The 12,381-nt window shown below is 41.1% G+C and overlaps 1 protein-coding gene across 1 annotated transcript in view; it reads right to left on the bottom strand.

Moving 5' to 3' along the window:
* The window catches only part of LOC138756977 (putative pre-mRNA-splicing factor ATP-dependent RNA helicase DHX32), a 93,210-nt gene that overhangs the window by 72,396 nt on the left and 8,433 nt on the right, over positions 1-12,381 (bottom strand). Inside the window, exon 2 of the mRNA XM_069923504.1 lies at positions 8,510-8,871. Within this exon, the coding sequence (XP_069779605.1) occupies positions 8,510-8,824 (315 nt within the window). The 5' untranslated portion in view covers positions 8,825-8,871. The remainder of the gene's footprint in view (positions 1-8,509; positions 8,872-12,381) is intronic.

Genomic DNA, 12,381 nt, shown 5'->3' with positions numbered 1-12,381 from the left:
GCCTGTGGAAAGAACTTTTCTTCAGCCTGGCGATGCTGGCTGTGATACTCCCATATCTCTTTCCAACTGGGCGATAGTCAGTGAGGCAGCTCACCCTGCTCATCTTGGACACTAGGATAATTCATGCCCATCTGAAGCATCGTAGAGCAAAGCTTTCTCTGCACAATGAACTAAGTGTAATCACATTCACACAAATTGCCACTCCGTCCCACTCTGGCTTGATAGCAACAACAGAGCGCAAGATGTGCTGGACCAAATTACAGACTGTGGTGATGTAGATGTCCACCCATGCCGATGGTCTACAGAGCTCCTTGATTTTCCAGTCTGAACTGCTAAATTTCATATCATTTAGCAAAGTTGTGTTGACAACCAAATATGCTGAAGATACCCCAAGGGTGGGTGTGGAGAGAGAAGCTTTTGCTTCCACAAAAAAAAACATGCAGTGGTGGTCACTCCTATGCCATGCATCGATGCACCTGTCGTCAGTACACTGGCACAGACAAGGTCAAATAAGATATCCATTGTGACTGATGAAGAGTCCATCTTAGTTTTGTCCATCAGGACTCAAAGCTCAATAATGATACTCTCAAGCCACTCTTAATAATCGTGTTGAAGTCCCAACCTTGTGACTTGGAATGTTTCTTTCAGGAGGAATACAGATTTGTCAGGAAAGGTTAAATGCTAATTAGGAGGTTTCCTTCCCAAGCTTTCCCTGAAGACTTTCAGGGCTATCCACTAACCTATGTAACACAGTGCTACCACCTCTGGTGGGAGTTCCTGCAAGCAGGCCAGGATATTTCCAGGGTTTGTGATCAAGAATTTGCCACACACACAAATTTGTGATTGACTGGTCTGTGGGACAGGTCTCCCAGTTTACCCATCCAGCAATCTTGGGCCAAAGAAAATGTTGGACCATCATCATCTTTCTCTGAGCAGCAGAAACATTCTTCCAAAGAATAGATTCTCTGGATTACACAAGGGTTCCAAGAACCCTGTAACCTGAAGTTTCTGAAAGTTGTCACTGGTGTAAGAGGAGATCACACAAGTTTGTACTGGTACCGGAACTACTTACAGATTAGTACAAATGTCAATTAATTTTACATCTTAGTTAAAATAAATTACAGATCAATCCCACAGATTCAAAACATGCCAGACCAAAGTTTCAACCTATTGTAACATTAGAGGCAGTACAAAGGAGATTCAGGGGACTAGTTCCTAATAAGATGATCTAGTCAAGAAAGGCTAAACAGTTACCATTTCTTGAACCAATATTCTTGTGGAAACATGGTGCTTGAAACCACCCATAGTACCATCTGCAGCTGGAGTTTGCTTTGAACTTCATTCATTGCAGCTGTTCGTCACAAGTTATTGGAAAGCTGAAGTCCATCAATTTTATAGAAACATAGAAGATAGGAGCAGGAGTAGGTCATTCGACCTTTCGAGCCTGCTCCGCCATTCAATGAGATCATGGCTGATCTTAAAGTTCAGTACCCCTTCCCCGCCTTCTCTCCGTAACCTTTAATACCCTTATACTGAAGAAATATATCTAATTCCCTCTTAAATAGATTTAATGAACCTGCCTCCACTACCCTCTGTGGCAATGAATTCCACAGATTCACCATCCTCTGGGTATAGAAATTCCTCCTCATCTCGGTCCTCAAACCATGGCCCCGGGTTCTGGATTTTCCTATCCTTGGAAACATCCTATCTGCATCCATTCTGTCCAGTCCTGCCAGAATTTTGTACGTCTCTATGAGATCCCCTCTCAATCTTCTAAACTCCAGCGAGTACAATCCCAATTTGCGCAATCTTTCCTCATAAGTCATTCCTGCCATTCCAGGTATCAGCCTGGTGAATCGCCTCTGCACTCCCTCCATTGCAAGAACATCCTTCCTTAGATAAGGTGACCAAAACTGCACACAATACTCCAGGTGTGGTCTCACCAAGGCCCTGTACAGCTGCAGTAAGGTATCCTTGTTCCTAGACTCAAACCCTCTTGATATGAAGGCCAACATTTGCCTTTTTAACCGCCTGCTGTACCTGCATGCTCGCCTTCAGAGACTGATGTACAAGTACCCCTAGGTCTCTCTGCACTTCCCCATCTCTTTATTGGATCTATGCTCAATGAACTTCCATCCTGTCTGAACTTCGTGTTTTTATGGAGTTATTTCAGTGACCAAATTTTCCTATTTAGCTCATCTCACTGTACAACCTCTTTCCCTGCAGGCCAATAATCTCATTCTTCCTTTTATTTGTATTAATTTATTTTGAAAGTTAAAATTCATTCCGCTTCTGGTTTCTTTCAGGAAGTTCATCCTGATTTACAACTTACTTTATTTAAGCTGCCAAATGGATGCTGTTGGCAGGGTTAGTATATTAAAAGAACAGATTCCTGCAGCTCTCCCCTAGTCACTAACCTCCAGGCAGAATACTTTCCATCCACTACTGTTCTCTGCTTTCTTCCTACAAGCCAATTTTTTAATGCATACAGCCAAGGTTCCACTGAAAACGTGCCTCACGACTTTCGGGATGGGGACCTTGTCAAATGCCTCGCTAAAATCCAGGTGGACCACATCTACCACACGATCCTCATCAATTTATTTTGTTACCCCTCAAACTCAGACACGCGAGGTACAATTTCCCCTTCATAAAGCCATGCTGACTATTCCTGAGTACACTGGACTTCTCCAAATGCTCATAGATCCTATCTTGAAGAATCCTCTCCATTACTTTGCACACCACTAATGCAAGACTCACTGGACTTAATTCCCAGAATTCTCCCGATTACTTTTTTAAAAAAGGTTCCCCCAGCACCTCCCCTGCAGCCAAAGAGGATTCAAAGATCATCGCTACTGCCCCAGCTATCTCTTCCCTCATTTCCCACAGCAACCTGGGGAGGAAATTACTTCTGGCCCCAGGAACTTATCAATCTTGATGTTTTTAAAGAACACTTCTTAATCTCCCCATTGTCCAGCGCACAATTTTGACCTCACTGTGATCAAGGTCCTCTTCTCTTGTGAAGACCAATGCAAAGAATTCATTTAGGACCTCGCCAACCTCATCCTTTGTTGCCTCCTTCATCCTTCATCCTTTAGCCGCCCACCTTCATTCTCGTCATCCTTCATATACACAAAAAAATGCCTTGAGGATTCTCCTTAATTCTACATGCCAAGGCCTTCTCATGCCCCCTTCGAGTTCTCCCAAGTCCTTTCAAGCTCCTTCCTGGCTACCATATAATTCTCATGAGCCCTTTCTGTTTCCTATATCTAATGTATACTTCCTTCCTTTCAAGCTCCTTCCTGGCTACCATATAATTCTCATGAGCCCTTTCTGTTTCCTATATCTAATGTATACTTCCTTCCTTTCAAGCTCCTTCCTGGCTACCATATAATTCTCATGAGCCCTTTCTGTTTCCTATATCTAATGTATGCTTCCTTCTTCCTCTTGATTAGTTGCCCGGCCTGTTTCGACAGCCACAGTTCCCTTTTCCTACCATCTTTTCCATGACAAACCCATCTTGAACCTGGCACAAGTGGTCCAAAAAAATTCCTCCACATTACTTCTGAGCTTTCACCTTTTTAAACATCAGTTTCCAATTTATTTTCACTAGATCCTGCTTCATTCCTTCATAATTAGCCTGACTGTTGAAATCCTTTTCAATATTGGTCATTGTTGCTCTGGGGAGAAAGGTGCAGGCTGTTCCCCTTGTCAGGTTGCCCACTTACCTTCGTCAGGATCACCAGTGTAGCAGTGAGCCAATAAGAAGGTTAGAGGAGTTCAGCTGGGTGGTGTTTGGGGAGAGGAAGAATGCAATGTTGAGTCTAGTGAATAATCAAGTCAACTTCATGGTATGCTGAAAGAAATGAGTGAGTGTATTCTTTGTTTGTAAGCTGTGCTAAATCAGTGCCGTTACACACTCAATCTGGGCCTCTCAACATTATTCACCTCCATTAAGTTGCCTCTTTCTCGTTCGCTCCAAAGAAAAAAGCCCCACCACAGACCACCTTTGCTCAGATGAAATGTTCTTGAATCCAGCCAACATCCTAGTAAATTTCTTCCGCACCCTATCCAAACTTTTTACATCCTTCCTGTGATGAAGAGACCAGAAATGAGCACGATACTCTAAGTGTGGTCTAAACATAGTTTTATAGAGCTGCTTATTACCTCGCAGCATTTGAACACAATCTGGCAAATGAAGTATTGTTTCAAGGTCAGAGGACTCCAAAACCCATTAGCAATAGAAATTCACCAAGACAAATGGTTACTTAAATAAAAGTTGCTTTTAATTTTCTTTAAATGCAAAAACAGGATCAAACTTTACTATCAACTTAATCCCCTTCCAATTCTAAGTGCACGTGTATGTAATGTGTATATGTTCAGGAAAATTCTTGATTCACAGTCCAATCTCACTTTTCACTTCTTCAAGTTCACTGGTATCAGGCAATTATTATATTTATGATTCTCCATCAGGCTCTGGTGTTTAAAGTTAAATGGTTACCACTCAGGTTTCAGAGAGAGATTTGTTGCTCATTGGAGACACACAAACTGATTTCCTCCAATCAGTCACTTCAGTGCCTTGTCGAAGAAACTTGTTCCGTGATGGGTTTTCCAAATGATAACCTCCTCTTCCAGATCACCAAAGAGTTCCTCTTGCTTCCCTTACTTCAGGAGAAATACTCTAGCCAGCCATTTCCTCTTGTAAGGATTACAAGGGTTTTCAACAGGCGGAACTCCGAACTCACAACCCAGCTTCAAAATGGGGTCTTTCAACAAGCCTGTGAGCTTGCCATTTTGCAACCTCAACTGCCACTGTAGAACTGACTTTTCTCTCTCTCTGAGAATAATCCTGTTTTTCCTTTCCTCTCTCTGCTTGTAAAAACCAAAACCTCTTCCAAGGCTCCAAACCCAATCTTTGAAAGATCTTATCAGCATTTGAGCCCAGACTTTTCCATTTGCACCTGTCAGGTATCAGGAGTTGTATTTGCTTCACAGCACAAAGTTTATCATCTCAGCTGTGCAACCTTGGGAATTAACAGAGCCCAGACTTTTTTTAAAAAAGGGAGCACAAAATGAACGTGCAAGGAAATCAGTACCTTGAAGTCTATTCCCAAAAAGCCCATTTAAAATAATATTTACTGGAGACTGGGAACAGGTGACGAGTGTCCAAATCCAGAGGGAAATGATAGGTAAGTATTCTTTCTGTTAAACAGTCACATGTTTTACTTGGCTGAGGGTTACTGTCAATTAAAAACAAAGCTCAGGTAATAATTTAAGTAAACAGACTCACTGACTGTAAATATCAGGTATTTTAAATTCATCACAAGACCAGGATATTTTGCAGTTGAGATCATATACCATATTTTATGACCAAAGTTTAATACATTTGTTGACACCTCAACCACAAAATACCTTAAAGATCACTTCCAGCAAGTTGCATGCAACATGAACAAACAGATTCTGATGAGAAATGCTCTATGAATATTTTGAGAAGGCAGTGAGAGAATAAATGTGTTTTTTTTTGGTCAAGTACAGGTCTGGTCAAGATACATTTATGACAAATGAACGTCTTGGTTAACTAATGTACTAAATTGCTCATGTTATGGCTACGTTACTTGAGTTACGAGTGCACAGACTTATTCTTTGGCTTGGCTTCGCGGACGAAGATTTATAGAGGGGTAAATGTCCACGTCAGCTGCAGGCTCGTTTGTGGCTGACAAGTCCGATGCGGGACAGGCAGACACGGTTGCAGCGGTTGCAGGGGAAAATTGGTTGGACTTATTACTTATTACTTAATAATATGGGTTTGAGTGCCAACAGTTTTATGGGCCCAAAACTGCTCTTTTGTGCAGATACCCGATTTGAACCTGAACAATTGGTACAATATCTTACTTACTTATGATCTCAATGTTTTTTTTTCCCAAGACAAATGCATAATCTGTTGGTATGGAAAATGGTGATGCAGGCAGGTAGAATATTTTAAAGACACTACTAGATAGGTACATGGATCGGAGAAACACGGAGGGTTATGCAGCCGAGAAATTCTAGGCAGTTGTTAGAATAGGTTATTAAATCAGAAAAACACTGTTGATTTTTTGTTCTATGTTCTTAAATAGATACGCTTTTGGAATTCTCTTTTGTTGTGGAAGACTCCGCTGTATCAAACTTTAAAAAAAAACACAATCTTTCAATCCAAACAGCTCGTACAGATTCTTGGCAAGCTGTCCATTTTGTCCCATTCTCCTGACCTTTCACCTTTACCATAGTTTGACAATTTAGGACTCAGGAAAGATTTTTTACAAGGCTATTATGCTTTATTCTCAAACTACATTTTACTTCTTACTTTTTATGTAGCAAATAGCATGAGGTGGTCTATAATATCTGTATTGCCTGCAGTCTATCACATTAGTCCTGACCAACTAAGTTCAAAACATTAACAACAAATCGAGAAGTTAGAAGCTTCTACTGATGTGCCAGTTCCCCGTAATCCTCAATTCTTTAACTATTTATCTATCGCATATGCAATTAATCATCTGTGCTTCATCACCAGGGGCACAGAATTTCCTGAGATTCACTACCCTCTGGAAAGAAAAAATGTCATTGTACTACTTCATTTGTGGCTGTGTTCTCTTCGTGCCTCTCCTGCTAACAGAAACATCTCGACATCCACCCAGTTATGCTCCCTTAAGATACGACCTGTAAGGTCACCCTTCATTACTCTATCCATTTTAAAGACCTTTCCCTGATCATTTTTTTTAAATTTACTCCCATTCTCATCAATGTCTGATAGACTGAAATACTTATCGCCTCAAACCGTGCATCTTGGCGCCTCACAGTTCGGCGGGCAGCAACCTCCTTTGAAGAAGACCGCAGAGCCCACCTCACTGACAAAAGACAAAGGAGGAAAAACCCAACACCCAACCCCAACCCACCAATTTTCCCTTGCAACCGTGTCTGCCTGTCCCGCATCGGACTTGTCAGCCACAAACGAGCCTGCAGCTGACATGGACATTTACCCCTCCATAAATCTTCGTCCGCGAAGCCAAGCCAAAGAAGAAGATAACTTTTGCAGTTATTAATATTAATTCTGTCTGGACCACATGTATTGCAGTTCTATTTGGAATCCCATAACATATCAAGTCCTGACCATTATTCTTTTATTATTGATGAAATTAAACCCTCAAAATCTCTTCTCAATAGCACCAAATAATGAAACAGTTCAAGGCAACAGTTAAGAATAAATTAAGTATATAAATCCAAGTCAGTGACTTAAAAAAAATTCCCATGAAAGTAAGATCAGGAATAGACCACTTGCTCCACCAATTATTGTTGATCATCGATCTCAATATAATGCTCATTTCCTCTCCCCATACTCTGAAGCATTTTGCATCTAGAAATATATTCTTTTTTTTAAAATCTAATCAGCACTTTTGCCTTTCCTGATCTTGGAGGTTCACCACCCTCAGTGAGGAAACTGATCATCTCTGCCCTAAATGTCTTAAACACATCCTGTTGCTACCCACTCCCATTCCACCAAGGAGAAACATCCTCCTCTCAGAACCAAGGGTGTAGTTGTTTAGAAGCTGAAGTTTGGTGAAGGAAGAGGTGTTGTGGAGTTTGTCCATTAAGTCAGGAGAAAGGAAGCGTAGAAAGGATTAGCTGTGGATCGGAGATGAAAGAATGTGCTTGAAATTTAAGAGGCGTGCGTGCGTGCGTGCGTGCGTGCGTGCGTGCGTGCGTGCGTGCGTGCGTGCGTGCGTGCGTGCGTGCGGGGGAAGGAAAGAGGATCTTAGCTCATTAAAAAGTCAAATCATAAGAGCCTCAAAATGAAAGGGTTGTGTTGAGATGATGTGGAAAAAGAAGAGTTCAAGAATCAGAATTTTTTGTCATGAACAAGTCATGAAATTTGGTGTTTGCAGCCGCTTCATAGTGGAAACAGACATATTATAACCATCTTACAACATTACTATTAAAAAAAATAAAAATAATACTGAACGAAAAGCAAGGTTAATTGATTATTCAGGAACCTGATGGCTCCGGGGAAGACTATGAACTTGAAGCCAGCAAAACAAGAACTCCAAAAAAGACACAAGAAACTGCTGATGTCAGAATTTGGAGCAAACAGAAACTGTGGAGGAACTTAGCAAGATGAGCAGCATCTGTGGAGCTAGAAGGATTTTTGATAGTTCAGTACGAGACCCTCATTCCTGATGCAGACTCTTGACCTGAAACGTTGAACATTCCTTTGCCCTCCACAAAAAATCCACTAAAGGCAGGAGAAAGAGGGAAGAAATCGCAAGAATAATGAAGCTTTGCCTCAGTGATTTTTCGAACACCATACAATCTGAAGACCAGACATACAACACAGGAAGAGGTACACGTTTACTGTGCATGTATTGCATTAAAATGCAAATCATCATCTTGCTATTAAGAAAAATTTGTGAGTGCCCAAAAATGATTTGAATTGAATTTGTCCATTCTATATGTATAAAACCACCTGTAGACCACTGACCTGTGTACTTTTGCCACATCCTAGTTTGCCAGATACCAGCACCATATTATTGTTGACAAGGCTTTCCATGAAGAGATACTTGACTCTCCAGACTGGCAGAGTTTTTCTCCATTTGAGCAGCTCATAATATCGAGAGGAAAAAGGGAGTCCATCAAAAGGATTGACTTCTAAATCGCCATCCTCACAGTTCAAGTCCTCATCTTCATTATCACTTGACTGCGAATTGAAGCCATTCAACTTCAAGGAGGAAATGGAGATGGAATCAACAGCAGGGCTACTGCCGTCAGCTTCTGTGTCCATTGTGCCACTGTCCATTCTGGTAAGATACTTTAAAATTCAAGGGCTGGCATCAATATTACATGCTGGAAAAAAATCAAGAGAAACTGAAAATTAAAGACAATCAACAAAAGTGGTACAGAATTTAATAAATACTATGTGGCCATGTCATGTATCTATGGTTAATTAAAGTAGAGGTCACTGTGGACCCTCCACAAAAAAACAGTGAACCAGCAGATGTTATGGCAATCTTATTCAGGTGACCTAGAAAAGAGGACAGCAGTAAGGTTAGTGCAACACTATTACAGCGCCAGCGATGTAAGGTAAAACATCATGAGATGGGAATGTGTAAGGAGTTACCCTGTACAGGGCTGTAACAAGATGTGAATGCATCCTTGTACTTACAAGATAAGAGAGACATTGATGGATTGAGAGGCAGGAAGCTAGCAGGGAAAGGATAGCAACAGTTTTAGTCATTGGACAAGTAATGATATGATGATGTTCTAAGCACATATCCAAGGGTATAAAAAATCACCATTTTGCTGATAACGGCAGAATGCATTCTCCGACTAACATGGTTAGTCGCAAGTGTTACAATCTGGTAATAAAGAACAAAGAACCCTGATTTCGACTCAGTCTGGTGTTTGTCTCACTCATTCATGAACAAAGCAGACCTAACAGCGACCCGAGTTCAAATCTGGCAATGTCTGTAACTAGCTTGTAATTCTGCCCGTGTCTGCGTGGATTTCCCCTGGACACACTGGTTTCTTCCCATCTTTCAAAACATACAGGGGTTGTAGGTTCACTGGGATATTTGGGCAGGACGGGCTCGTAAGCTGGAAGGGCCTTTTAGGGTGCTGTTTTCCGGAGTTAAAATGAAATTAAAAATTCATTGAGAACTTGAAAGCTAGGTCCAACGGATATTTTTGTTGGGTATAAAACTGCTGACTGCAGCCCAGAGTGCAGTAACCTTCTACATGCATTAAGCTGGAATGGTGCTACACCTTACATCATCTCCACAGTAATAATGAGAGCAAACCAAAGTATAAAGCATCAGCAGTATTAAAAAGATCAGGTTTAGTGCACAAAAGTGCTGGAGAAACTCAGTAAGTCACGCAGCATCCATGGAAAGTAAAAGGAAATTCATGTTTCAGGCCTGAACCCTTCCTCAGGTGTGTTGAAAATCAGGCAGATGCCTGAATAAAAAGTTGGGGGTAGGAGCACAGGCCAATGGGTAAGAACTGATGAGTGAAGGGTAGAAAAGAAAGAGCTAAGAAATAATAGGAAGAGAGGACAGAGAGCCAAGAAAAATAGCTCTGCTGGAAGAAGGGACAGAGGTGGAGAGCTGGAGGGAGACAGTGGGATGAGGGAAAAAGGGATTTTGTTTATCGTTTGTTAAGAATAACCATTATTTCCCTCCCAGTCAAGCCAAACCATACCCACAAGCAAATCGTTAGCTGATCAGATTATTTCGTTAGATGTCTCATGGACAGCAGAAAGACAGAGAGTTTGGTTTCATTCTTGAGAGTTGTACAGCACAGAAACAGGCACTTCAGCCCAACTGAGCCACGCTGACCAAGCTGTCCACCTGACCTCACCCTATTTGCCTGCATTTGCCCCTTACCCCTCAAAAGCTTTCTTTTCCATATAATGCACCCATCCAAATGTTCAACTTTTTTGCTGCCTGCCCAACTTCTCCCAGCATGTGCCCATCACCCTCTGTGCAAAAAAAAAACCCATTGCTCTTCAGGCCCCCTTTAAAACTTTCCCCTCTCATCGTGAATCCTTTTACCTTAGATATTCAATTTTATCAACAGTGAAACTGAATTTTTTTTTAAAAAGTGTTTCCATTTAACTGCATCCAATTGGAGATGGTAAATGTTCAGAAGCAGATAATGTCTCATGAAGGGCCCAAGTAATAAATTTGTGACTCAAAAGGCAATTGGGGACAATGAGAAATAATGTGCCATTTGGGCTTAGGATGTGGATCAGGGCTCCGAGGAAGAACTAAATACTTGGATGCAGTAAATGATAACCTGCCAAAAAAAAGATTGCCAAAAACTATTAAACCACTCAAAAACATGATCATTTGAAAGCAAGGTTGGGGACTATTATCTGGGATCACCAAGTAGATTAAATTTTTTTTGTAATAAGAGGCAATCTAGAGAGATATTTTAAAGCAAATGTATTTCTGACCTTATTTAAAACGTGCTGAAATAGCAGAAGATTACTCAAAACAAAAATGGCATATTATGCAAAATTTTCACCGTCATAATGCATTTTATTCTCATTTGACATAATAAAGGAAATTTTTTTGGGACTCAGCAGAAACAAGGAGCGCATCAGGGAGGGAAATACATACCAATCATTTTGTGCCTGATACTAAATCTCCAATTTCTCAACTATTTTACCAACAAGTACGATTTGCTTGCTGCTTTACTGCAGCTCCTATTCCAAGGATGGAATTCCCACCAGTCCTAGTTAATGACATGCTCCAAATAAAAGCATAACCAAAAGAGCTGACCCAACAGCACTGAGATGAGAACAGACTATGGAATTTATATGCAAGGGCACCAAAGGTGAAAACAACAAGTCAGCAAAGCAAAAGAGAGAGAACATGGAACATTACACTCAGTACAGGCCCTTCATCCTCAATGTTGTGGCGACCTACATCTACCTACCAAAGATTCCTTAACTGTTCTGACCTCATAACCCTCTTTTTAATCTATCATGTGCCTAAGTCTCTTAAATGCCCCAAATGTTTCAGCCACCACCACCATCCCTGGCAATGCATTCCAGGCACCCACAACACTAAAATTTAAAAGTAATTTGCCTCAAACATCTCCCTTATACTTCTTCACCTAAAGCACATGTTCTCTGGTGGGTGATGCTTTTGCCCTGAGGAAATGATTCTGACAGTGTACCCCAGAAATGGCCCTCATGAGTTTATTAGGTCTACCATCAGCCTCCCGTGCTCTTAAGGAGAAGGTTGGGGAGGATGGGGTTTGACAAAAGGACCTGGCAGGAGAACCATTTTAACCATGACCCAGTCAAATATGGTCCTTGTGCTTGTTGGATGATTCTGATAACAAGGCACTCTGCCAAATGACAGTCTATTCAGGGGATCACAAAACACTTTCCTTTCATAATTCTGAAGACATTTTTTTTCCTCAATGGGCACAGGACTCTGTTCTCAGGGACAGACCCCCAGACAAATGTCAACTGCTGCTGGCCATGTCGACTTGCATATAGTTTTTCTTTGAAGATCTAAGAAAGAATGGCTCAACCTAACTTTAGATTCTACTACTGGGCAGTCAAATACGAAGTTTTACATTTTGGTCCTTCTTTCATAATAATTCCGACCGCTCATTATGGATATCAATGGAGCTGAATTCTCCCCCAAAATTTTCTAATTCAGCGCTTCTGGGCTCTTCAATTCTCAACGAGGTTAATAGATAACCCAATTGTTAAATATTCTATGAGAATTTGTGGGCACAGTTAGAAAATATTTTGCATTTCATAATTTTTCTCTCTCAAGTCCTACTGTATCCAATCACTTTTTTCAACCCCCTTTACATGACAATATTTTTCAGAGA

Source organism: Narcine bancroftii, chromosome 3, assembly GCF_036971445.1.
Source record: "Narcine bancroftii isolate sNarBan1 chromosome 3, sNarBan1.hap1, whole genome shotgun sequence".
Classification (NCBI taxonomy): Eukaryota; Metazoa; Chordata; class Chondrichthyes; order Torpediniformes; family Narcinidae; genus Narcine; species Narcine bancroftii.
Note: the sequence above shows the minus strand (reverse complement) of the source record. Positions and strands in the feature narration are given on the sequence as shown.